Here is a 26,791-nt window from a genome sequence, read left to right as displayed (position 1 = left end):
CAGAGACCGCAGGCAGCAGAGGCCCGCTACTCCAGAACCTTCCAGGGACAAGAGCCCCAAAGCCTGGTGGAGCCAGGCCTGGCCTGTGGGCATTATGTCCCTTCCATCTGAGGTCACTTATGTCCTGTCTGACTAGCCCTCAAGCTCCTTCTCCTTGAAGACTTTGGAAGCGGAGGAGGAGCGCGCTGAGGCCACCTCCCCTGGTGCATGGCAATCAACACAGGAAACAACATAGGAGCCCCTCCATGCTGCGGACATGCGGCCTGGAGGGTGTGGAGGGACTGTGCACCCCAGCATGGAAACAGCCGGGCCTGACGTTGCCACCCTCACCGTGCCCTCACCTCACCCAGTATTTCTCGGGCAGCCTTCCCAGACTCCCCCAGCCCTCCTTCAGCCAGGGGAGGGGCAGCTGGGCCTCGGGGCCTCCTGAGCATCCCGGCCAGGCCCAGGCAGGTAAGGAGACAACAGCACCCCTGCCCTCCAGCCCAGCAGCAAGTCGGGGAGCTAGGCGGCCCCAGGGCCCAGACCTGGGGGTCAGTTCTAAGATGAGCAGGAATCAGCAGCCCTGGAGTGGGAGCGTTTGGTGTGGGAGACCTGGGATGGGATAAACAACCACACCCAGAAGACGGGGGCCCTGAGGCTCCGTAGCAGGAGAGGGGGCAGCCATGGGGGTCGGCTCAAGGCTCCCACCATTTGGGAGCAAACTGTTTTACTACCAGGATTTCCAGAGGGAGCCTAGTTAGAAAAGAACCCCACCTGGTCAGGATGGGGGGTGTGCATCCTGAAGACCCCCCCAGCCAGCACCCCAGTACCAGGCACCCAGCAGAAACCCCGGATGCCAGAAGAGCTGGGCGGGTGGCAGGCCCACTGCATGCAGGGAAGGGTGAGGGGGCAGGTGAGAGAGGGGCAAGGTGTGGGCTCACAAGGAACCTGAGCAGGGTCTGGGGTGACAGCAGGAAGAAGGGCAGGGGAGGGAGGAGAAGGCAGGGAAAGGACGGGCAAGCGGAAAGGGGAGGAGGGAAGGGAACGGGAAGGGGCCACCCCATGGCAGCACACTTCCTTTCCACTGCCCACGTACGGGGTCTGCCTGCAGGAGGGCCCTGGAGCCCTAGGCCAGAAAGGTGACGCCCAGAGGCAGAAGGAGAGAGGAGGGTGGAGGACGGAGGTGGCGGTCAGCAGGAGGCAGTGAGCTCAGAGGCAGGCATGATGGTGAGGGGCTTGCAGGCCAGCCCACCCGCTGCAGACACACACCACAGGACACCCCTGCGTGGCACTGGGGACTCCTGGGGTCGGGAGATCCCGGCTCTCCCGGGTGAAGTCGGCCTAATCAGACGCGAGGAGCCCTGAGACGGCCACCCCCAGCCCCTCAGCCCACGGGTCCAGGGCTACCTTTCTCGGCCAGGGACACGCGGTAGTTCTCCAGGAAGATCACTTTGAGCCTGTCGCCCACGACAGGGTCCTGGTTGACGACCTCGCCGATGGACGTGACCAGCTTGATGATCATCTTGGCCATGTGGTAGCCAGGGGCGGCCTGGAAGGGGCAGGCGGGTCAGCGAAGGGGAGGACGGGGAGCGCCGAGCTCTGCACCTCGTCCTCGGTCCCCGGCACAGGCAGCGGTGCGGACGGGCGGGCGCGGGCCACTCCCCGGCTGAGAAACCGCTGTGGCTGGACGGGCCACACTCAGCCGGCGGCTCCCCCGCGGGCCGAGCTGCCCTCTGTCCCAGCAGACCTCGGGGCCGCGTCCCACCCGCCTTCCAGGGGGCCCCACCCTCAGTCCCGCTCCGCCCAGGCACCGCTCTCGACGCCAACCTCGCTGACATTCAGAGGTCTGGTTTTCTGGGTCCAGTTATATTTTTCAAAAAGTGGGAGCTACGACAGGTAAACTCGCTGCCCTCCCCCCTGCGTGGGACCCAACTCCCAGGGTTGTAAATCTCCCTGGCAACGCAGAGAATGACTCCCGGGGATGAATGTGGACCCGGCATCGTGGGACTGAGAGTATCTTCTTCACCAAAAGGGGGATGCAAAATGAGACAAAATAGTTTCAGTGGCTGAGAGATTCCAAATGGAGTCGAGAGGTCACTCTGGTGGACATTCTTATGCACTATATAGATAACACCTCTTAGGCTTTAATGTATTGGAATAGCTAGAAGTAAATACCTGAAACTACCAAACTCCAACCCAGCAGTCTGGACTCCTGAAGACAATTATATAATAATGTAGATTACAAGGGGTGACAGTGTGATTGTGAAGACCTTGTGGATCACACCCCCTTTATCTAGTGTATGGATGAGTGGAGGAATGGGGATAAAAACTAAAGGACAAATGGGGTGGGATGGGGGGATGATTTGGGTGTTTTTTTCACTTTTATTTTTTATTCTTGTTCTGGTTCTTTCTGATGTAAGGAAAATGTTCAGAGATAGACTGTGGTGATGAACGCATAACTATGTTATCATACTGTGGACAGTGGATTGTATACCATGGATGATTGTATGGTATGTGAATGTATTTCAATAAAACTGAATTTAATTGAAAAAAAAAAAAAAAGTGAGAGCTAAAAGAAACAGGGACTTCTAGAGCTGACCACCAATGGACAGGAAAAAAATCAGGAACAAGGAACACGCCAGACAAGACCAAGCGGGGATGCAGCCAGAAAGGCCAGCCCGGGGACAGACACCCGGTTTCCCCTATTAATAAACTTCCAGAGGGAGGATGATGAGAAATGGAGGCAAAACCTACGGAGGAAGAGTTTTAAGAAACACATCATCCTAACCTCAGGAAACGCTCATGGATGTATTAAATGTTCAAGGAGCACGGAACGTGCAACTTGCTCTCAAGTGTTTAAAAGATAGAAAGAATAATACAGATAGACAGAAAGATGTAACGATGTCAATGAAGGTGGCAAAATGTCAGAAGTTGGTAAATCTGGGTATCTGGGTAGGTGAAATGCCAAAGTTCTCTGTATTGTTTGTATTATTTTTGCAACTTTCCTGTAAGTCTGCAATTATTTCAAAATGAAAAAAGATTTTTTTTTTTTTTTAAAGGCACAGCAACCATCTCATCTGGGTCCTGACCAAAGCAAACTGTCAAAAACACTCATCACTTTAACAAGGCCGGTGGGCCCCTGGACGGCAACCTCATAGCTGCTGAGGCTGGGGACCCCCGAGAAGGTTCCTGGGGGGATGGCACTGGGCAGCCGTGTTTAAAGAGAGTCCAACCTGCAGCGCTCTTGGAGGGAAACGTCCTCTGGTGAAGGCGTACGAGGAAGCATTAGGGGTGACGTGTTCTCGTGTCTCTCTTACTTTATGGGTGAACAAAAGCTGAATCTGGATGACAGACTTACAGATGGTCCACAATTCATTCTACCTTCCTCTAGGCTTCAGATTTTTTATAAGGTTTTTAAAACCTGTTTTTTGAAGTCCACATCTTCAGGAAATACATGCTGGAATCCTGACAAATAGAATGATGTGACGTCTAGGACTTGCTTCAAAAACACTAGACCAGGCCATGAGGGGGTGGATGGAGCCCAGGCAGGGCGGCCTGAGCTGCTGTTTGAAGCTGGGGGCCCCCAGGGGTGTGTCCTGTGCCCCATCTGCCTCTGCGCAGGCTGGAGGGAAGGAGGCAGTGCCCTGCTGGCCACAGACAGGCCCAGGAATACGGGGGTAGGCTCTGGCACCTGCAGCCCCCCAGGTCCCATCCACAGCCCAGCCCCCCTACTTGCACTCAGACACTGCCTGGGCAGCTTGCCCTGAGACACTGCTCCCATCAAGCCCCTTGGGAGGGAGCTATTCCCCTGGGGGGTCCTTCATGTTCTCTGATGAGGACCAGGCTCCTGGGGGAGTGTGCACGAGGCAGGACACCCCCACACACCCCCCAGTCAAGGACATGGCCAATCCTTGGTGGCACCCACAGGGACCTGACAACAGCATCTCCAGTGTCTCCAGTGTGGGGAACATACCACATCAAATCAAATATGCCAGGCTGAGCCCCAAATCAGCTTCCAGCAGATGCAGAAAGCAGCCACACTGAACCTGTGTCCGTCCACTCTGAAGGCCACTGCCCGGGACGGAGTGAGAAGGCCACACGCTGCGCCTGAGAACCAGCAGCGGATTCCACGGGCTTCCGTGCACGGCGGGAGGAGGCAGCTGTGCGGAGATCGCAGGCCATGCCCCACAGTGGGGCTGGGACCCACTGCTGATCCCTCCGCAGGGCAGGGATGTCAGTGCTCACCTGGCCGCCTGGGTGAGGAGCTCTGTGGCCCCCACAGGCACAGCTGAGGGTCAGGTGACCTCGGCATCCTGGGCACCAGCCTGGGCGCCGGGAGAGCCTCCAGTCCCCCAGCACAGACCCCCACCCCCAGCTTCCCACTCGCTGAGAAGCTGCAGCCACTCACCTTTCCCCCGATCATGACCGTCCTGGGCACGAAGAACTTGGAAGGGTTTTTCCTTATCCCTGCAGACCAGACAGACAGACGAGGTGCAAGTGAGGCAATGGGACATGTCACACACACAGCATGGAGCGAGAACCCCGTCACCCAGGATCAAGGTCCAGAGGTGGCTGGACTGGGGGCTCTGTTCCCTGGGGGCTTCAGCACCAGCCACAAAGATGTGGGGGTGCACACATCTGGAGAAACCACCACACAGGAGGAGCTGGTGCCTGCTCTTCCAGAGGAGCCCTAACAGGACACTGCAGAATCTGTCACTGTTATCAAAGCCTGTGAACAGGACGAGCTATAAGCACATACAGAGAGGCAGCTGTCTGACTAGGGGGGTGTCAGGGCAGACCCTGAACCTGCACGTCCCTCACTTCATCCTGGGGGAGAGGCCCCCTGAGGCCCATCCACGGACATGGACACGGGCCCCCTGCAGGGGCAGCCCACCCTGGGCCCCACAGTCCGATGCTGCCTTCGCCGGTCACTGATTTTCTGACGGTAGTGGGGGTGGGGTGGGGGCTCTACACACGGGACGGGGGCCACCCCAGACACCCCTCACTGACAGCTTGGACAAAGCCGCAGCAGGAAGTCAGCCTGTGCCAACAGCTGTCCCTTTGCCCCACCAGGAACCAGGAAAAGCACCCACGTAAGTCCTGCCATGCCGCAGAGGCACAGGAGACACAGATGGGCTGCGGGCAGCAGTGGGACTGCCCGAGGGGAAGGGTGGGAGTGCGGCTCAGTTTGTGGGGGACACAGACGGGAGAAAACAGCCACACATGGGGAGGTAAGCCCTGGTGGAGAGACTGGACGCGTCGGCCAGAGGTGGCCTATCGGGCAGCCACCAGGGTGGCCGGGCTGTGGGGACAACCTGAAGAGTCAGAGGAGAGTTGGCACTGGAGAGGCCCCATTTCCTGAGGAAACGTTGCTCTGATGCAGCAATGGGTGAGCCTGGAGGCCACCCAGGAGCTTCTCCCCACGCCAGACGCCACCAGTTAATGGCCGGAGAATCCCCTCCCTCACACGGGAGCTGCAGACGAGAACTGGAGCTAACCCTCCACCAGGAGAAGTCCACAAAGCCAAAACCAAGCCCGTGGGAGAGAGGCCAGAAACCAGCAGCCCGTGACACAGGAAGCTGCCATGCGGAAGTGCAGGCCCACGCGGAGACCAAGGGGGGACAGAAGGGGGCCTGGCTGCCTGGCAAGAGGAGGTCCGTCAGGGAAATCACATACCCAGCCAGAGTCCCAGAAGAAGAAATCCAGAGCAATGGAACCAAATCAATACTTTTAAATATACTTCAAGAGAATGTTCCTGACGATGCCAGCCAACACATTCGAACAGCACCCTGGGTCTCAGGGAAAGCCCACGTGTATCGGTCAACACGCAGACTGGCCACGAGGTAAGTCACTCACGCAGGAAGGACAGCAGGCGGGGCCGATCCCCACACCCACACCCACCCTCAAGGCCGGGGAGCAACACCTACGAGACACTCGAGGAAGGAGAGAAGCCGAGAATTATCTTCAGCCAAACTGGCCGTCATGTGGCAGGGCTCCCGAGGGTCCTGGGCAAGCAAGAACACACACACGCTGCTGCTGGGTCGTGGAGGACAAATGTGAACCCAAGGGGGTGGGAGAGACAATGCGGACAAGAAACCCGGGTGGTGAGTAGGGAATATGTCTGCATATAAAACCAAAATGAAAGACAGGAATCGGGGACACAGCCGAGTGGAACCGCCACGTCCTCTGACAACGGCTGCACAGGGCACGCAGGAGGGGCAAGGAGGAGGGGGAGGAGGGAGGCAGAAGAGCTGCCGGGTGGGAACAGCTGGGGGTCCGGGTATCACTAAGCTAACAAATCAAGGGGAGCATGAGCAGGTTGCAAAGCACCAGGGCAAACACCTAGAGGCAGTGACGGTGACGCTGTGGACCGACTCTGGGGTGGGGTGGGAGGAGGGAGAGAGTACAAGCCATGGTCACTGCAGCACATAAGCACGGAACCAGGAGAACTGCCAAGCAGAGGAATCCGGACCTGGCAGTGGAAAATGGTGAAGATAACTGCACAGCACGACAAGTGCAAAAGAACAGGCACAGAGAGCACAACAAACAAGCAGGTGAGGAGGAGCTCCTGGCTCATCCTGGAACTGCTGCAGCACGAGGGGAGGGGAGCGGAGGGGAGACCCCGGCACGGGTGCCACTGCCTCTGGGCTTTCCGGAAGGTTCGGCACCGGAAGCACACAACGGAAAACGGAGTCTATCACATCATGTAAACGTCTCAATGGAGACCAGATGCTTCCACCTGGAAAGAGTCTCGTTTATTTGTACTAGGACGGCTGGGGTGCTTCTTGACCAGAGCTTTTGTTTCCAGAAAAGAGTGCTGGTAGTTCCTTTGGTTTCTTAAATTAATGTTCACTTTACAAACATTATGAAAATTTTAAAACCTCATCTTCCTGTGAGGCTTTATTTAATAAAATTAGCAAAAGTTAATATGTCTTTTCTTTAAAAGTCATCATTTCTGGCCATTTTTTCTCCCCATTAAAAAACACTGAGGTGAGATTAAAGGAACCATCTGAAAGCGTGTAATCCAACGGCACTGACTACACTGACCCAGCGGTGCCACCGTCACCTGGATGCAGTTCCAAAACGTTCTCATTCCCAAAGAGAAACTCGCTCACTAAGCAGTAACCCCACATTTCAACCCTCCGCCCCCGGTAACCTCTGATCTACTTTCAGTCCAGGAATTTGCCTATTCTTGGTATTTCGTGTAAGTGGAATCACATTTGTCCTTTGGTGTCTGGCATTATTTCACATGAAACATTTTTGCATCATGGTTTCTAGGTTGGTCCACGTCACGGATCCCACTGTAGGGATACAACACAATTTGTTTATCCCCTCATCCACTGATGGACATTTCAATACGTACCCTTTCAGAGGTTCTAAATCATGTTTACTTTCATAATTATAATCTCATTTAACTTAGGGTGAATAAATATAAACTGAACATACACGGTTTTATTTGTTTTACATATACTTAAAAAGTCTCTAATAAAGAAAAATCTTTTCAAATACTTAATGCAAGTTTAATAGAGGTAACAATCAAATTTAAAATAAGCCCTGAAAGACAACCAAAAGCTGAGCCCGCAGGGTCCTGCAGTGCCCCTCCACCCGGGAGGCCGTGCTGACCATTTGGGTCTCCGCAGCAGCTGCACAGTCGCACAGACCCTTGAGGGTCCCACTCAGTGGCCACTGTGAGCACTTCAGGCCTGTCCCCAGTACAGTACACTGGAGCAAAGAGCTCTTGCTTCACTGCTTTTGCAACTGCTGTGGCACCAACACAAAATACCACAAGGCTACAGTTTCAAAACACACGTGCAGTGTCGCCCCCACAGTCCGCATGGCTCCAACTGTGTGAGAAAGGGACGGGGTCTGAGGAAGGGACGCAGGGCACCGGTGAGCGTTCCGCCCGGTCACGGCACCAAGAGGGAGAGGCCAAAGGGAACAGAGGGCTGAAGGGCCAGGCAGGTCCACCAAGGGCAGAGAGGATTGGGGGGGACGAGAGAGAGGAGAGGACAGGGTGTGCGACAGGGTGGGGGGACAAGTTGGGGGGACAGGGTAGGGTAGGACACGGAGGAGGGACAAGCTGGGGAACAGGGTGGAGAAGGGCATGGTGGGAGAGGGCAGTGTGTGGTGACAAGGTAGAGGGGGAAAGGGTGGACAGGATGAGGCGCACAGAGTGGGCAGCAGGGTGCATGAGGACAGGGTGAGGGGGACAGTGTGGGAGAACAGTGGGGGGGACAGGGTGGGAGGACAGAGGCAGAGGACAGTGGGCGGGCAGGGGGCAGATGCCCCCACACCTGCGGGCCGGGCACTCACGGTTGTACAGGGTGACGATGTGCAGGCAGTTGAGCAGCTGCCGCTTGTACTCGTGGATCCTCTTCACGTGCACGTCAAACATGGAGAATGGGTTGATCTTTACCTTGTACTCCTCCTCCAGGAAGGCAGAAAACTTCAGTTTGTTCTCCTGGGAGGACACAGGGAAAGGGCAGGTCAGACGGCTCGTGAGACTGGCCCACACACTGCTCAGACCCCAGAGCTCCCCGAGCTCCAACCGTGGCTCAGCTCCCCACGAGGACCTGAAGGACGGAAACCCAGTGGGGAAGGGCCCCGGGGGGCCGACCAGATACCCAAGGGAAGGACGTCATGAGCCACAGGCCACCCAGGGAGAACAGAAGGGGATGATGGGAGAGAAGGGTGACGTTTTCTCGCATACCAAGAGCTGCGGATTTAATGAGAACCTGGACCAGAAAGCAAAACCAGGGATAAATGGAAAAATGAGACAGTGGAATGAAAGGGAACCAGCACCTGTGATGAAAAAGCAGACAGACAAAACAGATGAACGGATAAGCAGAATGTGGTACACAGACACGTAGAACAATATTTAGGCAGAGAAAGGAATGATGCTCTGACACAGACCACCACGGGGACAACCCACAAAGGCGTCGTGTTGAGTGAAATAAGCCAGACACAAAAACAAACACTGCATGATCCCACTTAGGGGAAACCAGAAGAAGCCAATTCAGAGAGACAGAAACTAGATTAGAGACTCCCAGGGCTGAGGGCAGGGGACAGGGTCACTGCCTCATGGGTGCAGAGCTTCTCTTTGGGGTGACAGGAAAGTCTGGGCAATAGATGGGGGTTATGGGAGCACGACGTGGTGAATGCAACTAACGCCACTGAGTCGTCCACTTCCAAGTGGTTACAATGGCAAACGTTACATTATACACATCACACGTTAACACAAAATTAAACTAAAAGTCAGCGCAGTTAGGGGAGGAGAGCGGAGGGCGGAGGACAGAGGCCCGGGCAGCGCGGAACCACAGGAATGAGGATGAAGAGCTGCTCCAGCCTCTCGGCCCAGCGGCCGCGCAGTGGACAGACAGACCCCCGCCGTGGCCCTGCAGGCTCGAGGCCGGACTGTGCAGGAGGAAGAGGCTGTGCTGAGCTACAGATGTGGAGGTGAAGGTCCCAGGTGACCTGGCAGTGGTGACAATGGGGGCAAACTCCCAACAGAACCACTAGCATGCAACTGAAAAGCTCCCCGAGTGATGAAACTGTTCTCACCTGCTTTTCTAGAGCTCTTCCCTCAGGACGGGACAGTAAGGCAAGACTGGGTGGGGCTGGCTCCCGCCACTCGCAGGCCCTTCCTGCCCCCACAGACCCTCCGTCCTCTCCCCGGCTCCCCCACCGGAGTGCAGGGCTCCCCCACGGGCAGCCAGCACGCTGCCCCCGGCCCTACCTGCTTGACCTTGGCCACGTCCCTGATGAACGCCTCATCGTTGACCAGCAGCAGCAGCTTCTTCAGCTGGCTCAGGTCAGTCAGGAAGCCCTCACCGATTCTCTGGAGGGTTACAAAGTGCCTGGGAGTTTCCATCCATCACTGACCCCATCACTGGCCCCAGCCCTGGCCTCCCCACCCCTGCCGTCCCCTCCTCGGTCTGTCTCCCGGGTCCCTCTGCCTCTTGGCGGCTCGGCTGCCCCTTCCTTCCATCAACTGCTGTGGTTTCCCAGGCTCGGCCCCAGGCCTCGCCTCTCCGGTGAACCCCCCACTTCAGAAAATGCCATCCACAGCCTTGGCTTCCAGCCCCTTCCCTGGACCCCTCTCGGTCGAGACCTGTGTACGCTCCTTCATGTCTCTACCAGGATGTCTCAAAGTCACGTGAAGCTCAAACGTCCACAACCAAACTCAGGAGCCTCCAGGGACATCAGCCCTGAACCTGGGGTACTGGAAGTCCACCCACCATCCACCTTGGGGCACGGGGGTCCCCGATTCCCCCTCGCTGCCTCGCACCCCACATCTCACCTCCCCCGACGACCCTTGCACCTCAACGCTCCTCCCTCATGGGCAAGCAGGATGCCCTGCAGCGGCCTGGCTGTCTCCCCTCTGCTCCCTGCTGTAGCAGGTGAGCAGTGTCAGGTACCCGTTGCTGCCCACAGCTCCCCTGAGCCTGCTGAGGATAGAGGGGACACTCCTCACGGGGCCCGTGCACCCCTCGACATTACCCCAGCCTCTCCTCGCCCTGGCCCCACCTTGGCCCAGCCCTGCAGCTGCCCTGACCCTCCTGGCCCCTGACTGGGGCCCCCCTCCAGCCCCCAGGCCTTGGATCAGAGAGTCCCCCAGGGGTGCTGCACCAGGAGCCACAATCACACTTCAGGACTTACCTGTGTCTTTTCTCAGGTGTGCACACATGCATGCACTCACACACGGGCACACATGGGCACACGGACACACACAGCCCACACCAGGCTCAACAGGTTCACAACAGCTTTTCTGAGGAGCCCCCGCTGTGCACACGCTGACATGTGACTGTCCCGTGGAGGCACCCTCACGTGCCCCATGCCTGGTCCCCACTGCAATCTCACACCAGCACAGCATCTAACTTCTACAAAGGCACGTTTCCTTCTACATGAGCATATGAGAACACAGCACATGACGCACCTCTAGCCCAGCACCCTGCATTCACAGAGCCAATGCTGCCACTCCCCCCAGCCCGCCGTGTCCCTTCCCGGGCCAGCAGCCTGCTCTGGACCCTTCGCCAGGCCAGGGCCCCCGCCCTCACGGAGCCACCGGGCCTGCCGCCCTCCACATCCTGGACGGAGGCTGGAATGGCCCACCTAGAAGGAGCCCCCGCCCTGCCCACGGCCACACAGCGGCATGCGCTCACCCTTACAGACTTGGGCCCGGTGGCGCCATGGGCACAGGGCAGGCTGTGACTCACCTCCACGATGACCTCGGCCAGCCCAGGGTTGCACAGCAGGAGCCACCGCCGCGGCGTGATGCCGTTGGTCTTGTTCTGGAACTTCTGAGGCTCCAGCTCGTAAAAGTCTTTAAAGCTGAGAACAGAGGGAAGGGGGACTCTCACAGGGGGCTTCGTGTTGGACGAGGTGAGCAAAGAAACACGGGGACCTGGTCACAAAACCTCTAGTAGAGCCCTGGGGCTCAGGGTTCCCAGATTATTTTCTAGCACGTGTAGAACATCAATGTGACTGTGTGCTTAGAAACATCGAGGAGGAAGGGAGATATGTGCAGACTCTGGACTTGCTGCGTAATTTTTCTGTAAACCTACATCTGCTGTGAAAAATAAAAAGTAAATACATAAAAAAAGAATGCCGAGCCACAATGCATGCTTTTCAGAGCATTCTGCATCCAGCCACCTAGCGTGGTGCCATAACCTTGTAGGAATCAGAAAGTGGCCGCTGAGACGCTCCATTCCTTTCCCCAGGTCCCGATGGGAGAGCCCACTGTGAGAGCTCAGGAAGCCTGGCCTCAGTTTCCTCATCTCTACAAGGGGGAAGCCCCTAACACAGAGTTTTGCTGTGAGGACAGAAGGGTAATCCATGAACCCCTTAGGCCCGACACAGGACACGCTCACACCCTCCCACCACAGGGGGCCCCTCCCAGTCTAGCACCCATGGCAGGTGCTCAACCAGCATGTGATGGAAGACAGGAAGGAGGGGCTCCCAAGGCACAGCCCACCAAGAGAGGAGCCGTGGGCACTCCCTCGGCTGGGTCAGGTTGCTGAGCCCCTCCCCACCCAGCAGGCTCACCCCCACATCCCTGGCCCCCCACAGCAGGTGCCTGTGTGCTCGGCCGGCGGCAGAGGCTCTGGAAGCAGAGAACCTTGAACCCAACAGACCAAGAAGGCAGAAAAGGGGACGGAGAGTGAGCTCAACTCTCATGGCCTTAGGGTCAGAGCCACTGCGGGTCCCCACAAGGAGCAGCCGGCAGGAGCACAGCATGACACAGGCCACTGCGTGTGTGATGTGCCCGTGGCCGTTGGGCATCGCCCACTGTGGGCGGATCAGCGGGGCACATGCACCAGGCCACAGCCACAAGCACATGGGGGGCAGTGTTTGCAAGCCCCGGCAACCCCCCACTCACACAGATTGCTTCACAATTTCCGAGTGGATCCGTGCCACACCATTGACAGCATGGGAGCCGATCACACACAGGTGGGCCATGTTGATGCGCTTGCAATCCCCTTCCTCGATCACGGACATCCTCCTCAGGCGGTCCACGTCCCCGGGGAACAGGGCAGCCACGTGCTATCACCAAGACATGGGGTCGTGAGCAGGGCCGCTTTCCCGGGGAGAGCAGGGCGGTCTCACTGTGCCTGGGAGCTCGCCGGTGGTTGGGTGGGCAAGCATCCGCACAGCCAGGGGGCATTCCCACCTCTTGCGGGGTACCCAGTGCTGCTGTGCCCCCAGCAATCCTCAGACATGATCTGAGAGGCTGAGGCTAGCAGGAACCACACCCCATGCTGCCCGTCGGTCCAGATAGCTGTTTCAGAGAAGCCGAAACAGCTACGATTCCAGAGAAGGGTCAAAAAGTGAACTGTGGTTGCCCCTGAGCTCCAGGCTCCCTTCTTGCACCCTATCCCCCCTGCAGGCAACAGAGAAAGGCGCATGGTGCTGGTTCTGTCGCCCCAGGCCTTTGACACTGATCTCCCCTCAGGATGAGACAGGATGTTCCGTAAGGACTGGAGCCCACGCCTCCCACGCGTGCACCAGTGTGCGTGGAAACAAATGCTTGCTCTGCAGGGCTCCAGCCCAGCTCCCCATGCTCCTGGACCCCAACCTGGGCTCCCACGCGGCACAGAGGAGGCCCCTCAGCCTGCCCGCCGCCTGCTGGCACTCACGTCCAGGTGCTTCTGGTTGATGGCGTAAATGATATCCAAGTGCCGCGGCAAGAGCTTCTCGAACATGGGCACGGGCCAGCGCTCCAGCGCCTCGGGCAGCACTGTGTGGTTGGTGTATGCGCAGGTCCTCCTGGTGATCTCCCAGGCCTGGACGCAGAGGAAAAGGCAGCTCGAGAACATCCCAGGCCAGTCTGCCCTCTCGGAAGTGAGCAGATTTGTGCCAGAATGCCTGGGTGTGGCAGACAACTAGTAGCACTGGGGGGCACCGGCGTTCCCCGGGCTCCCTCCCAGCCCGTGGGTACCTCCTCATGTCAACATGCAGCCTGGGGCTTCTCGCCTTTCCAACCTGGGCCACAGTGGGGTTCACACGTGCACCCCAGCCCGGCACACGCACACCCGCAAGTGAGTGACACTCACCTGTTTACCTGGGACTCACCTTCCACACTTACTTTCTTCAAACCATCTTTACCGGTCAAGACAGCAGACCCCCTGGTTGTTCCCTGTGTCTTTCCCACTCAGTGGCTGCCCGACCGGGGGTCTGGAGAAACCACCCCCCCCTCCTCCCTCGGAAGCACCAACCCCCAAAGGCCAGGGAGGGGCTCTGGGTTTCTAGAATATGGGGTAAAAAAACTTTCATGGCTTCACATGCTGTTTTAAGGCTGATTAAGATAATACCGCTGGGCCCAAAACAAATGGAGTCACCAGGAATATTTGTAAATATGCATTTCTTTAAACCATAATCCTGTTTTTCTACTGTGAGTGCTAAGATGAGAGAGTGCGTGCGTGAAGCTCTAGGAAGTGACACCATCCTCCTGCCACCACCCTTGCCCCCCTGCCAGGTCTCCCATCCTTGGGAGAAGCCCCTGGCCCTCCTGGAACGGTCTCCAGGGTCCTTCTCAGTGGTGATGCCCACCTGGCTTCCCCAGGGCCCAGAGCAGATTCCCGTCACTATTAGGGTGGGCTCGGCCAACACAGCTGTTCTGAGGATGGACCCGGAGGCCTGTGAGATGCTGAGCCAGGCCCCTCCCCAGCTCCCGAACAAGATGCTGACCCCCATCCCTAGCTCCCCAGTGAGACACTGACCCTCCCCACCTCCCCAGTGAGACAGCCACCCCCCCACCCAGCACTGACCTTGTCCCAGTCCAACTTCTCCACGTCCACCAGGATCCGCATGAGCTCCGGGATGGCCAGGGCCGGGTGAGTGTCGTTGAGCTGGATGGCCACCTGGGAGCACACAGGGCAGCGCCCGCTGCCACCTCCTCGTGGGCGCTAAGGGGGACGGCACAGCCCCACCCCCACTCCATGGGGCCTGGCCCGAGAGACGAAGCAGACAGGAGGTGGGACACAACCGCCACCCAGGGTGACAGCTGAGCTACGAAAACAGAGCTGAGGAGTACGACCGAGAAGCAAAGGTGCCAAACACTTCTCAAACGTGGGGGCCTGTGGGCAGAGGGGGCTGGGGAGCCCACGTGCCGGGGCTGCCCTCTCAGGGCTGCTCCTGGGCTAATCGGGGCCTCTCTCCAGGAACCCCCAGTCCCTGCCTCTGGTGTCCCTTCCTAACCCAGGAACACCCATCGATGTACCTTGTCCGGGAAAGTCTCGAAAGAGGTCCTCACTGGGTCCCGGCAGCCAAACTTGGAGGATTTAAAGCGGCGGACGATGTCCTGCAGGGTGGCAGCCACCACGAAGTACTCCTGCTTCAGGCGCAGCTCCTTCCCCTCGAAGAACTGCGGCGCGGGGGCCACCGTCACTCGGCCGCACCTCCCCGAAGACTGGGCCGGGGGCTCCCCGCAGAGGGGCTGGGGCCCGGCTCCCAGGCTCCAAAGGGGCGTGTGTGGACGGTAACGGTGAGAGCCGAGCCCTCCCTGCCTGACCTCACTTCATCCCAGGGCCCAGGGGGCAGAGTTAAGGCGACAGCCGGCCCGACCCCGAAGCTGTGGGCACCGTTCTGCCTCTGCACAAGGAGACGGCAGAAGGTCACACTTCTCTGTGTGCACAAACACCGGGATGGAGAACACTTGGTATATTAACGTGGGGACGAAAGCCAAGCACATGAGAAACGTCGGTTACTCAGAAACCACAGTTTCCAAAGTGCAGGCATTTAAAAAATTTTTAAACACCTTGCACCTCGAGCTTTAGAATCTGCTTCAGATTTCTTGAGGGGAGGGGGGGAGGTGGGAGATTGGGGCCGAGAGCAGAGGCAGCATGTGCTCTCTTACTATGTGCACCTATTATTCTATAAAATAAAAAGTTAAAAAAAACCTACACGCCCACTAAGATAGGCTAAGTCCAAGGCTCTAGTTTGGCAGTGACAATGACCCAGCCAAGAGGCGATGAGTTTGGGGAACAGCTGAGACCACGGACGTGACCAGCAGGTGCCAAGGGCTTTTCAGACCAGACCCGTCAGGCGCCCCAGTTGCGGAGGTTCCGCCGTCCCCATTTCCAGGCAGGTCCACTGGGCCTTGGACAAGCTGCAGCCCGGGGCTGGGGAGAGCAGAGACTGCCGGGGCCATGGCCTGCTCAGGCCCATCCTCTCCTGGCTGCCCCTCCACGGGCTGGGCCAGCCTCCTCGCCTCCCACCCACAGGAGCTGCTGCGTGCTGATGGGGGATTTACATCCATGAGGGGGACTATGAGCCCCTCTCAAAGCTCTTCTGAGAGGAGAGGGCAAGGGAAAGAGCCCACAGGGCACACTGGTCTCCCTGATGAAGGCCTATCGAGGGCAGACGTCCCCTGCCTTCCTCCCCAGAGCATGCACCCAGCCACGGGCCCCCGTCTGTGTACCCACAGCCACTGTGCACACCCAGGCACCCAGGACCGCAGGCCCCGGCCCATACAATCCTGTCTCCATGTTCACATCCAGGCGGACTCACCCACACAGCCGCGTCTCACACGTCCACACACCAGGCACAGGTTCACACACACAGGCACACACCCTTGCACACAGATCCACCCAAGCTTGCTCATGTGTACATGCCCATACATAGGCACACGCGTCCATGCACACACACCCACACCACATGTCCATGCACGCAGATGCACGCAAACATACCCATGGGTACACGCCCATACATGAGCACACACACACACACACACACAAATGGAAGTGCTGACCCAGGACCCTGGGTGCCATTTACACCGACTTCCTGATGGACCTAGGACCTGGAAGAGGCTCCTGGTGGGGGCTCTCGGCTTCCAGCTCTCTCCACTCGAGGCTGGGAGGGTAGACGTGAGCTGAACACTCAGCTACTCACATTGTCGTTTGGATACAGGACCCGGGAGATGTTCTCAGCCAAGTTCCTGTCCAGGACGGCCTCGATGTAGTCTCCCACATTAACTGAATGGAAAGATGACCCGAGTCAGGCACGAGGACGGCAAGTCCACAGTGGCTCTCATGGGAAAAGCATCTCAGGATAGAGCAGCAGCCCCTCTCGCCTGAAGGGTGTGCTGCTTCACCGCCCTGGCTGCAGAGGACACCTGTTCCCCACCCCCGGCAGTCTCCCACATGCACAACAGGGTCCCTCCCTCTCTCCACAGAGCGAGTGATGAGAGGAGCGTGACCCGGGTCCCTGGGGCTGGGGGACTCCTCCCTCCCATAGGCCTTTCCCCAGGAAGGCACTGGAGGATATGGAGCCTTGCTGGGGAGGGGCCGGCCCCGTCAGAGACAGCGGACACTCGTCCTCGTGAGAGACAGGGCGTCCCCCAGGGAGGAACGGCACGGGTACCAGGGCGAGCCCACAGCAGGGAGAGCGGACAGGGTGTGCATCAGGGATGGGCCAGACGGACAGACGGAGACGGGGGTGTGCATATCTGGGATGGTTAGTACAGACAGACAGAGGTGAGGATATGGGTGGGACTGGCCAGCACAAACAGATGGAAACAAGGGTGTGGGTCCAGGCCGGGCTGGTGCAGACAGACAGATGGAGATGAAGATGTACATATCTGGGATGGGCCGGTACAGACTGACAAATGGAGACGAGAGTGCATGTCTGGGACAGGCCAGTACAGACTGACTGACACACAGTGACAAGGACGCAGGTCTGGATCAGGAGAAGAGGGTGCATGTTTGGGACAGGCTAGTACAGACAAAAGGACAGAGATGAGGGTGAGGGTCTGAGATGGGCTGGTTCAGACAGAGAGACAGAGATGACGTTGTGGGTCTGGGACAGGCCAGTACAGACAAACAGACAGAGACGAAGGTGCAGTCTGGGCCAGGACAGACAGACGGAGATGAGGGTGTGTGCGTATCTGGGATGGGCCGGTACAGACTGACAGATGGAGATGAGGGTGCATGACTGGGCTGGGACAGACAGACGGAGACGAGGGTACAGTCTAGGCTGGGACAGACAGACGGAGACGAGGGTACAGTCTAGGCTGGGACAGACAGACAGAGACGAAGGTGCAGTCTGGGCCAGGACAGACAGACGGAGATGAGGGTGTGCATGTATCTGGGATGGGCCGGTACAGACTGACAGATGGAGATGAGGGTGCATGACTGGGCTGGGACAGACAGACGGAGACGAGGGTACAGTCTAGGCTGGGACAGACAGACAGAGACGAAGGTGCAGTCTGGGCCAGGACAGACAGACGGAGATGAGGGTGTGCATGTATCTGGGATGGGCCGGTACAGACTGACAGATGGAGATGAGGGTGCATGACTGGGCTGGGACAGACAGACGGAGACGAGGGTACAGTCTAGGCTGGGACAGACAGACGGAGACAAGGGTGCAGTCTGGGCTGGGACACACAGATGGAGACGAGGGTGTGCCAGGCTGGCCGGTGAGTGGGGCAGGCGCTGGGACATACAGTCGTGCAGGTTGAAGTCGTTGGGCGCCTTGGCGGACCAGAGCCGCATGGTGTTGACGGTGTTGTTCCGGAAGCCAGGCACCGGCGTGTCATAGGGCATGGCCAGTACCACCTGTGGGGGCACGAGGACACAGGGAGAACACAGCAGGCTCCACTGCCCTCCCTCCTGGGGCGTCCAGGCGGCCATGGATCCCCCAGCTCCTCCCCACCTGCTCAGCGCCAAGTGCACGCCCTCCCTGGGGCACCCTCACTGGCAGTCCCAGCCTAGGGTGGGCTCCTGCCACCGCGTCAGGTGAGCCCCTGACCATCCTCTGAGATCGTGTCTGTCAGTCTGTTTCTAGCCTCATCTTGGATACTGACAGCAGCTGACACCTTCTCTTTCAGCACAAACCCTCTCGGCTTCAAGAGGCCACGGTATGAGCCTGGCTCCCTTCCGGCCACAGCAGCTCTCCTTCGGCCCCTCGCCCACTGCACTCTCCGGCCCTTTGCTCTTCTTACTCCACCAGCTCCCCCCAGCAGAGGACCCTCCTCCCTGACCAGCCTCTCCAAGTGCCTGTGGGAAAGGCCCGATGGACGGAGCCCTGACGAACCCCTAACCTCAGCCTCCACCACCAACCGCAGATGGCGCTCCCCACACACAGAGCCTGCCGCTTCCTCTCGGAGGGTCTCACAGATTCTTATCGGTCCTAATGATCTGCACTCAACAGTCAAGCTAAACCTCAAGGTCACTTCCAGACCTTGGGTTCCCCGATGCTCAGGTTTGTTTATGGTAGTTTAAAGCCATAGATGTGTCAGTTTAAAGCCAGATTGTGTGGCTTTAAAAATCACATGAACTTGGAAAATCAGAAAAATCAGAAAGGACTTTGTAATGTCCCCCAGGATGGAAGACCCCAGGACCATCTTCCCCTCCCTTGCCTTCTGTCAACCCCCCTCCCGCCCCCCACCCCTGGCCATGTCTTCTCTCCCTCCCACATCACCCCCCATTGCACCCCATCTTCACCCCATCTCCAGCTTCTCTCTTTGGCAGCTCATCTCTCTCCTCCTGAAGTTCACCTTCTTCAAGCACAAACATTCTAACACCCAGTCCCCAACCTGCTCCTTCAACTTAAATACAGCTTACTGTGGCTCCAGCCTGCTCCAGCCCCGTGCACCTGACTTTAAAGCTAATATTCCAGGAAGTCAGCACCATGCGTATCTGAGGCCTGGCACTTCCTGGCCGCCCGCCTCATGCTGCTTTTTATTCCTCCTACCTCCTCACTGTACAGCTAAGTCCAAACGACTCTTTCGTGAAGGGTCTCCTGCTCCTTCCAACCCCTGCCCTGCCCCCCAGACCACCAAGAGACACTCTCTCCATCCCTGAGACGGACGCAGACTCCCTGCACCTGTGCCTTCCCTGCCGCTGCTCCACCTGCCCAGCACAGCCGTCTGTGCCCCCGTCCCCTCAGGGCACCCACCGGCCTCAGGCACAAATTCCTGCCTCAGTTCAGCCGAATCACAGGCCAGCTGCACTTGGGACCCTTGGTTGCAAGCTCTGGGCCCGACAGGGAACTAGCAGCAGAGGGTGCGGAGTGCGAGCTCCCTGGAGGCTGGCCCGGGGAGGTCTGGGGCTGCTCGTGTCCACCCAGAGGACAACATCCTCACCCGGAAGACATCACAGAAGCCGTGGTGCGTCCACCAGCAGGAGAAGGGAAGCAGGGCTGCAGCCTCAGCCTGGCACACGCCTCAGTTAAGCCACGAGTGTGCCTCGGGCACAGGCCCCCTTTCAGCTTGTGCGGTGTCTCCCCCTATTTGGGAAGCTTTCCTGGGTTTCTGCCTCCAGAGAAGCAGCCAGGTTCCCATTCCCAAAAGGAAGTCACTACAACCAATGAAACATCGAGGCATTCTGTGTAGAAACCAACGGTTGATACCTGCGTGTTCAGCCACTTCACACCATCGGGGCTGTGCTCCACGTGCCCGTAGAAGTGCACAGGAAGCATGTACTCGGGCCGGGCCTTCTCCCAGGGGTTGCCGTAGCGCAGCCAGTCGTCGGCCTCTTCAACCTGCAAGGGGCCGTGGGGAGGTGGTTCTCAAAGGCCAGGGGAGACAGCGGGCACGGCCCCGACACAGAACCAAGGCCCGCTCACGACATAAGGAATTCCAGTTCCCGCCAAGGCTGCGTGTTAGAAACGAACCCTTGGGTTGTAAAACAGTGCAGCACAATCCCACTTCTGTGTGTCCCCACAAGAACTGAAAGCAGGGACGTGAACAGATATCTGTACACCAATGTTCACAGCAGCATTATTCACAATTGCCAATAGATGGAGGGAACCCACGGGCCATCAACCAATGAATGGGTACACAAAATGTGCTACATACACACAATGGAACGTTATTCAGCCATCAAAAGGAATGATTCATGCGACAACATGGAAGGAACTTGAGGACGTCCTGTTGAGGGAAATAAGCCACACACAAGACAAATATTGTATGACCTTGCTTATGTGAAATCCCTAGAAGCAGATTTCACTGAGCTAGAAAGTAAACTATACGGGTTATCAAGGGCTGAGGCAGGGGAGTCGGGGGAGTTTTTTCTTAATGGGTACAGAGTTTCTATTTGAGGTGACAAAAAATTGGAGTAATAGATACTGGTGATGGTGGCATGACACTGTGAATGTAATTAATGCCACCGAACTGCACACTTAAAAGTGGTTAAAATGGGAAATTTAAAGTTGTATATTCCTTACACAATAAAAAGTTTAAAAGAATGAACGCTTGGACTGTTAGAGTCACAAGTTCATCAAAATTCAGAAAAGCAAAGGAAAGTAGAAAGGAGATGGGAGGATGACCTGGATTTGCAGAAAAAAAGGAGAGCACACACTGCATCATGGATGCAAGAGAAGCCCCTCACGGAAGGTCACATGTGGTAGGATCCCACGGATATGAAACGTCCAGAGCAGGCAACTCCGGGGAGACCGAAGGGGACTGGTGGTTGCCAGGGGCAGGGGTGGCTGCTAACGGGGACAAGGTTTCTTTTCAGGGTGAAGAACATGACCTGAATTCCACAGTAGTGATGGTGGCACAATTTTGTGAATATACCAAAAACCACTGATTTGTACACTTCTTTAAGGGAGTGAGTTTATGGTATGTGACTTATATCTCCATAAAACTGTTACTAAGAAAAGAATCACTTGGAGCTACCGCTTTGAAAATGACAGCACAAAATCTGTTAAGTGCCAAGGGATCCCATCACCTCCCGAGGTGCTGCTCCCGACGGGATCTGCCCAATAATTCACCAACACAGAAGATACTGTTGTAGTTTATGTTCCACAAACTATACCCAGTGGCATCCAAGATCTGTAAGTATGCAAAAACCACTCCTGCACCCACAAAATTAAAAGTTGCCCTGCAGGCTCTAACAATACTTACAAGCACCTGGTGGGGTGGCTTTTCCCACAACCCTATGGAATTTACTCTGATTGCAAGAATAATACTCCAGTGGATGGAGAATTATAAATTATATGTCAACTAAAATTGACATCGAGATCCAGGGTTCCTTTTTTTCCTTCAAATTTCACAAGCAACTCTGTGTGTGCTGCTTTGAGGCATTTTTTATTTTTACCTTTGTGACAATTTCTTACAAGCAAAGGAACACTGCACAGCAGTGTCACAGGCAGGTGGCGTGTCTGGGGGGCACGGCTCCAAAACACTCCTCTCCCTGTTACCACTGCAGGGCCGTTCTGTGCCCAGGGACGGGCAGACGGCATCGAGGGGCCCGTCCTGCCTCTGACCGCCAGGGAGCATTTCTGTGGTCTGTGGGGGCAGCATCTCCCACCTGACGCCCCTCTGCCCGGCCCTTGGCCATGCTCGTCTGCTATGACGCCTCAGCCATCTGCTACCTCCTTCTCCACTAAGAACCACTGTAAATGACGGGCTCCCGGGAAAACAGGGTGGGCAAGAGTTAGGTTTACCCCTAAGATGGTCCATAATCTTGTTACACAACATGGCAGAGCTGCAGGAGCAAACCCCAGGAGGAGCAAACGTCAGGGCGGTCAAACAAACACACAAACAGAAAACCTTCCTGCTTGTCATCCCGGCACCAACAAAGCCAGGAGGAGTCTCCGTTTCCATTTTACAAACACACAAATTACACATGGACTACAATGGAGCAAAGACGACGTGATAAACACGCATGCAGTCAGGAAGACCCCACGAGGAACGCTGCACATCTCTTTTAAAGCGGGAGAGACTGCATGAGTCGATGAGCCATGGGTCCAAGTCGGTCCTAAGTTTTCTTTTACTTCTAGCTGTGACTTTTCTTTCCCAACATTTTATTACAAAAAATGTTAAAGATGCAAAATGTTAAAAGAAGTTACAGGGAACCCCCACCACCTAGATTCTAGAATTGCTAATGCTTCACTACGCTTGCTTTGTCACATGTCCCCCCATCAGTCCAGCTCAGTTTTTGATGCATTTCAAAGTCAGCTGCAGACATCAGTACACTCTCCCCATGGACACTTAAAGTGCATGTCATTGACATGTTGTTCGGTATGTGTGTATTGCTGAGGTTAACTTACAGCCAGTAAAATGCATCAATCTTAAGTGCGCCATGGGCGAGTTTTGACGACATGCCCATGTGACCCAAACTCCGAGATATGGGACATTTCCACCACCCCAGTCCGTTCTCATATAGACTGTACTGCTCTGATGTTATGAATCTTTTGCTCTTAACCATAGTTCTGCTTTATCCATGACGTGTAAGCCTCAGGTTATATTAAATATACTATTCTCCACCCGAGCGGCATAGTTACAACTTCCACTGGGAATGGTCCTTTGAGGAGAACTGCCCCTCGCCTAGCTGAGGGAGGTCAGACTGCATTTTGGGAGTGTGCTCTGCTCACCAGGTGGCCTTGACCACCTTAAAGAGCTGCCGGGTGAAGCTGATACAGTCAAGGCTTGCTCTTCCTAAGAACCAATTTGCTTTGCAGAGTCCAGCCCCCAAGCCCACAGGACCCCAGCATTTTACTGCATCAGGCAGTGAAGGCAGAGGAGGGAGCAGAACAGAACCGCTGGTGCTGTTTCTAATTACTCAGCCTGCTGGCCCACCGATGGGGAGCCCATAGGGTACCTCCCCGTCTTCCCACATGTCGGGGCACCAGGAAAACCAGCAGCACCCAGTGGTCGTCGCCTTTTAGAAAGGCTCAGCTGGGATTCTCTGTCTGGTCCTGTGCTGGTTTCAATGTATTATGTCCCGCAAAATGCCATTATCTTTGATGCAATCTTGCGTGGGCAGACATATCAGTGCTGATCAGACTTTGGAATCCTTTGGGTGTTTCCATGGAGATGTGATTCAATCAACTGTGGACAAGACCTTTGGTTGGATAATTTCCATGGAGGTGTTGCCCCGCCCATTCAGGGTGGGTCTGAATTAAGTTACTGGAGCACTATATAAGCTCAGACAGAAGGAGCAAGCTTGCTACAGCCAAGAGGGACACTTGGAAGAATGCACAGTTGCTGAGAGGGGAGCTGTAGCTTACACAGACATTTTGGAGATATCTTTTGAAAGCAGTCTTTTGCTCTGGAGAAGCTAAGAGAGGACAAATGCCCCAAGAGCCAATGAGAGTGACATTTTGGAGAGAAGCTGAAGCCTAGAGAGGAACATCCTGGGAGAAGGCCATTTTGAAACCAGAACTTGGAGCAGACACCAGGCACATGCCTTCCCAGCTAACAGAGGTTTTCTGGACCCCACTGGCCATCCTCCAGTGACGGTACCCAATTGCTGATGCGTTACTTTGGACATTTTATGGCCTTAAGACTGTAACTGTGTAGCCAAATAAATCCTCTTTTATAAATGCCAACCCATTTCTGGTGTTTTGCATTCCAGCAGCATTAGCAAACTAAACAGGCCACGATCAGACTGACCAGTTACCCGCACAGACGCTGTTAAGCTGTTGAAGAGCTCACGCATGAGACTGGACACCGCCAGCTCCAGGCAGCACCAACCGCACACAACTAGGGCAAACCCAGTAGCTGAGAGGACGGGGTCTCACAGTTGGCCCGCAGTCTCCCAGGAAGGACTCTAAAGTAATAAAAAGTCGATCTGAAAGTGCTCCCTTTATTTTCTTGTGTGAACAAGGGCTGGAAACCAGTGAAGAAATCAAGTCTCACTTACCTGCCAGCCATTCACAATCTTTTGGTTAAAAATCCCAAATTCATAGCGGATCCCATAGCCATACGCCGCCAGTCCCAAGGTGGCCATGGAATCAAGGAAACAGGCTGGAAATACAAACAGAAAGAACTTGTCATGGAAGACAACCAGCAGACCCAAGGCCCAGCAGCACCAAGTCCAGAGACCCATGTTAAGCAGGCAGTGGGAGGCTGGGGGGCAAGAGGGGGTGAGCGTCGGACTCACTGGGTGCCAGACCATTACTCAGTGGGGACCACAGTCAACTTCACACTTCACAAAAAGGAAAACTGAACTCCCCTCTCTCCCCCTTCACCTTCAGAACCTGGGCCATGCCAAGAAGACTTCGACTTGGTGGCTATTTGGGGGATATGGAGGAGACAAAGGTGAAGAGTCCCTAAAGAGAGGGCCATTGGGCTCCAGTGTGCCCCCGAGCATCCCCTGGGAAGGAGTGTGGAGCAGTGTATCACCAAACTGAAGCCTTGCTCTGATCAAAACTTTGCAAAAAACAAACAAAACAAGATCAGTGTTTCGAATGAAGACGTCCAAGGGACCACAACCCCCAAAGGAACGCTATGGTATGACTGTGTGAAAGCTGGAGTAGTGTGCTGCAGGCTGGGCTACATTCACCAAATGTGCGCGCGCGCGTGTGTGTGCGTGCACACGTGCACATATCTGGGTCTCTATCCATCTCTCTCCTCCAGTGACAGTTTACAGACCCTACCTTGAAGGTGGTCTGCAACACTGATACCCCTCCCAACCACGAGTTATCCAGCTTGGTCTTCAGGATAATTATGGATTGCCCCTTGTACGAAAGAGAACACATATTTTGCATTTTCCACTAGCAGTAATGATTCTGATCAGAAGAACACACACACTCTCCTGGCCATGCCAAGGGACACCCCTGACCGTGGCTGCCCCCTGCAATCACCAACCAACCAGGAAAGACCGTCACCTGCCAGCCTGCCGAGGCCTCCATTTCCAAGGCCCGCGTCCTCTTCTATCTCCTCTAGTTCCTCCAAGTCCAACCCCAGCTGCAAATACAAACAGAGGAAAGAGATTAACATTTCAACATTTTCTCACAAACAACAGGAGCCCTGGTGAGCTCGTATCAAAAGACACAATCTGCTTTTCTCAGACTTGAAAATCCAATGTTAAATCCATGCACTGAAATGAAGAGAAAGTTTCCAGAAATTTCAAAAAATGCTTGACAGTCAAAATCGGACGTGGCTTAACAGCCACAGATATTTATTGCCAGGTTATTAACCTGTTTATAGTGCACAGATTGCCAAAGGTATGCTACAAATAGAAACGATGGTTTCTTCAACTCTCCAACTTCGTAAGTCCTAACAATGTTTATTTGGCATGCTTCTAAACCAAAATCTGGAAGCATTTTTCCTGGGGTATCCCAACTGTATGCAAACAATCTTGTGAAATAGGTGGGGCACCCTAAGAATTAGAGCTAAAGCAACAGATTCACAGCTTTCTAAACTGACTTAAAACCATTCCAGAATGCAGAGCTTAAGGCTCCCAGTTAAGATGTATGGGCAATTATTATACTAGTCTAAGCGTTAGTGGTTAAACTTGATAAATGTCTCCCATCACCTGGCTCAGTGGCTTTCAAACTTTTGGTCTCAGGAGGACCTAATGAGCTTGTTTACATGGATTATTTCTATCAAAATTTACTAAATTAGAATTTTAAAGTACTTGTTAATTCATTTTAAAATAACATGTTACTGGAGGAGCTAAGATGGTGGCATAGAGAGGAGTGGAAGCCAGTTATTTCCCCCGAAACAAATCATAAACGACAGAAAAATTAGTAAATAACCGCGAATAACTGTGGGGAGACAAACGTGACTGTCCACTCATCATACACCAACCTGAATTGGGAGGAATGCCCAAGATCACAGCATAAAATCTCTAAGTAAAAACTGTGAACTCGCACCGAGAGCTGAGAGCCCCTCCCTCACAGAAGCCTCGCGGTGCTAGAGAGCAGCAGTCTCTCAGCCCAGCTCCAACTGGGCATTTGTTAACTGCTCAATACAGAGAGCGAGTCCCCAACAAGCAGACAGAGGCTTTTGGTGACGACTAACCTTAGGAGAGTCAGGGGATTTATCTGTGTCAGGATGGGGAGCCCAGAGGATTTGGTGCTATCTCTGGCCGGCGGGTAAATCTGGGAGCTTTCTGCCCTTTCTCTCTCTGTCAACCTGGGCGGCTCAGTGGAGAAAGCCTCAGCCATTTTAAAATCGCAGTACTCTGACCAGCAGAGTCAGAGAAGCAAAGAACTTATTGATATGCAAATGACCTCTCTGGAGGAGGCACAGCCTTCCAAGAGGAAGGAAGGGGCCCAGCTCTTCTACCACCTGCCTTACATTTGGAACCAGACCCCAGAGCCTGGGGGAGGAGAGCCGCGGGCCACACCCCCCTACACCAGCCTGGAGTGACAGGCTGACAGGTGCACCTGCCGAGCAGAAAAGCACAGGGTGTGTCAATCCTCTAAGAAAAACCATCAGGGAAACCGGATACTGAATATTTCCTCATTCTGGGACCTGAGCCTGTTCTCGTCTGGGAAAACCTGATTGGGGTGGCCTAGGAGGTCAGATGCCTAGACAACAGAAAACTATAACCTACACTAAGAAAAAAGAAGTTATGGCCCAGTCAAAGAAACAAACTTTACACTTCACCTGAGATACAGGAATTGAAACAAC

General features: G+C 55.5%; 1 protein-coding gene across 2 annotated transcripts in view; it reads right to left on the bottom strand.

Annotated features, from left to right (window-relative positions):
• The window catches only part of PYGB (glycogen phosphorylase B), a 75,263-nt gene that overhangs the window by 7,132 nt on the left and 41,340 nt on the right, over positions 1-26,791 (bottom strand). For both annotated transcript variants that reach the window (XM_037812343.1, XM_037812342.1), the window contains exons 3-16: positions 25,039-25,117; positions 24,072-24,175; positions 19,831-19,962; positions 17,924-18,035; positions 16,372-16,454; positions 14,702-14,845; positions 14,250-14,342; positions 13,119-13,265; positions 12,362-12,525; positions 11,199-11,313; positions 9,719-9,820; positions 8,296-8,443; positions 4,391-4,449; positions 1,390-1,531 (exon numbers count right to left, since the gene is read on the bottom strand). In XM_037812343.1, the coding sequence (XP_037668271.1) occupies positions 1,390-1,531; positions 4,391-4,449; positions 8,296-8,443; positions 9,719-9,820; positions 11,199-11,313; positions 12,362-12,525; positions 13,119-13,265; positions 14,250-14,342; positions 14,702-14,845; positions 16,372-16,454; positions 17,924-18,035; positions 19,831-19,962; positions 24,072-24,175; positions 25,039-25,117 (1,624 nt within the window). The remainder of the gene's footprint in view (positions 1-1,389; positions 1,532-4,390; positions 4,450-8,295; positions 8,444-9,718; positions 9,821-11,198; positions 11,314-12,361; positions 12,526-13,118; positions 13,266-14,249; positions 14,343-14,701; positions 14,846-16,371; positions 16,455-17,923; positions 18,036-19,830; positions 19,963-24,071; positions 24,176-25,038; positions 25,118-26,791) is intronic.

The sequence above is a fragment of the Choloepus didactylus genome, chromosome 19 (genome assembly GCF_015220235.1).
Source record: "Choloepus didactylus isolate mChoDid1 chromosome 19, mChoDid1.pri, whole genome shotgun sequence".
Taxonomy (NCBI): domain Eukaryota; kingdom Metazoa; phylum Chordata; class Mammalia; order Pilosa; family Megalonychidae; genus Choloepus; species Choloepus didactylus.
Note: the sequence above shows the minus strand (reverse complement) of the source record. Positions and strands in the feature narration are given on the sequence as shown.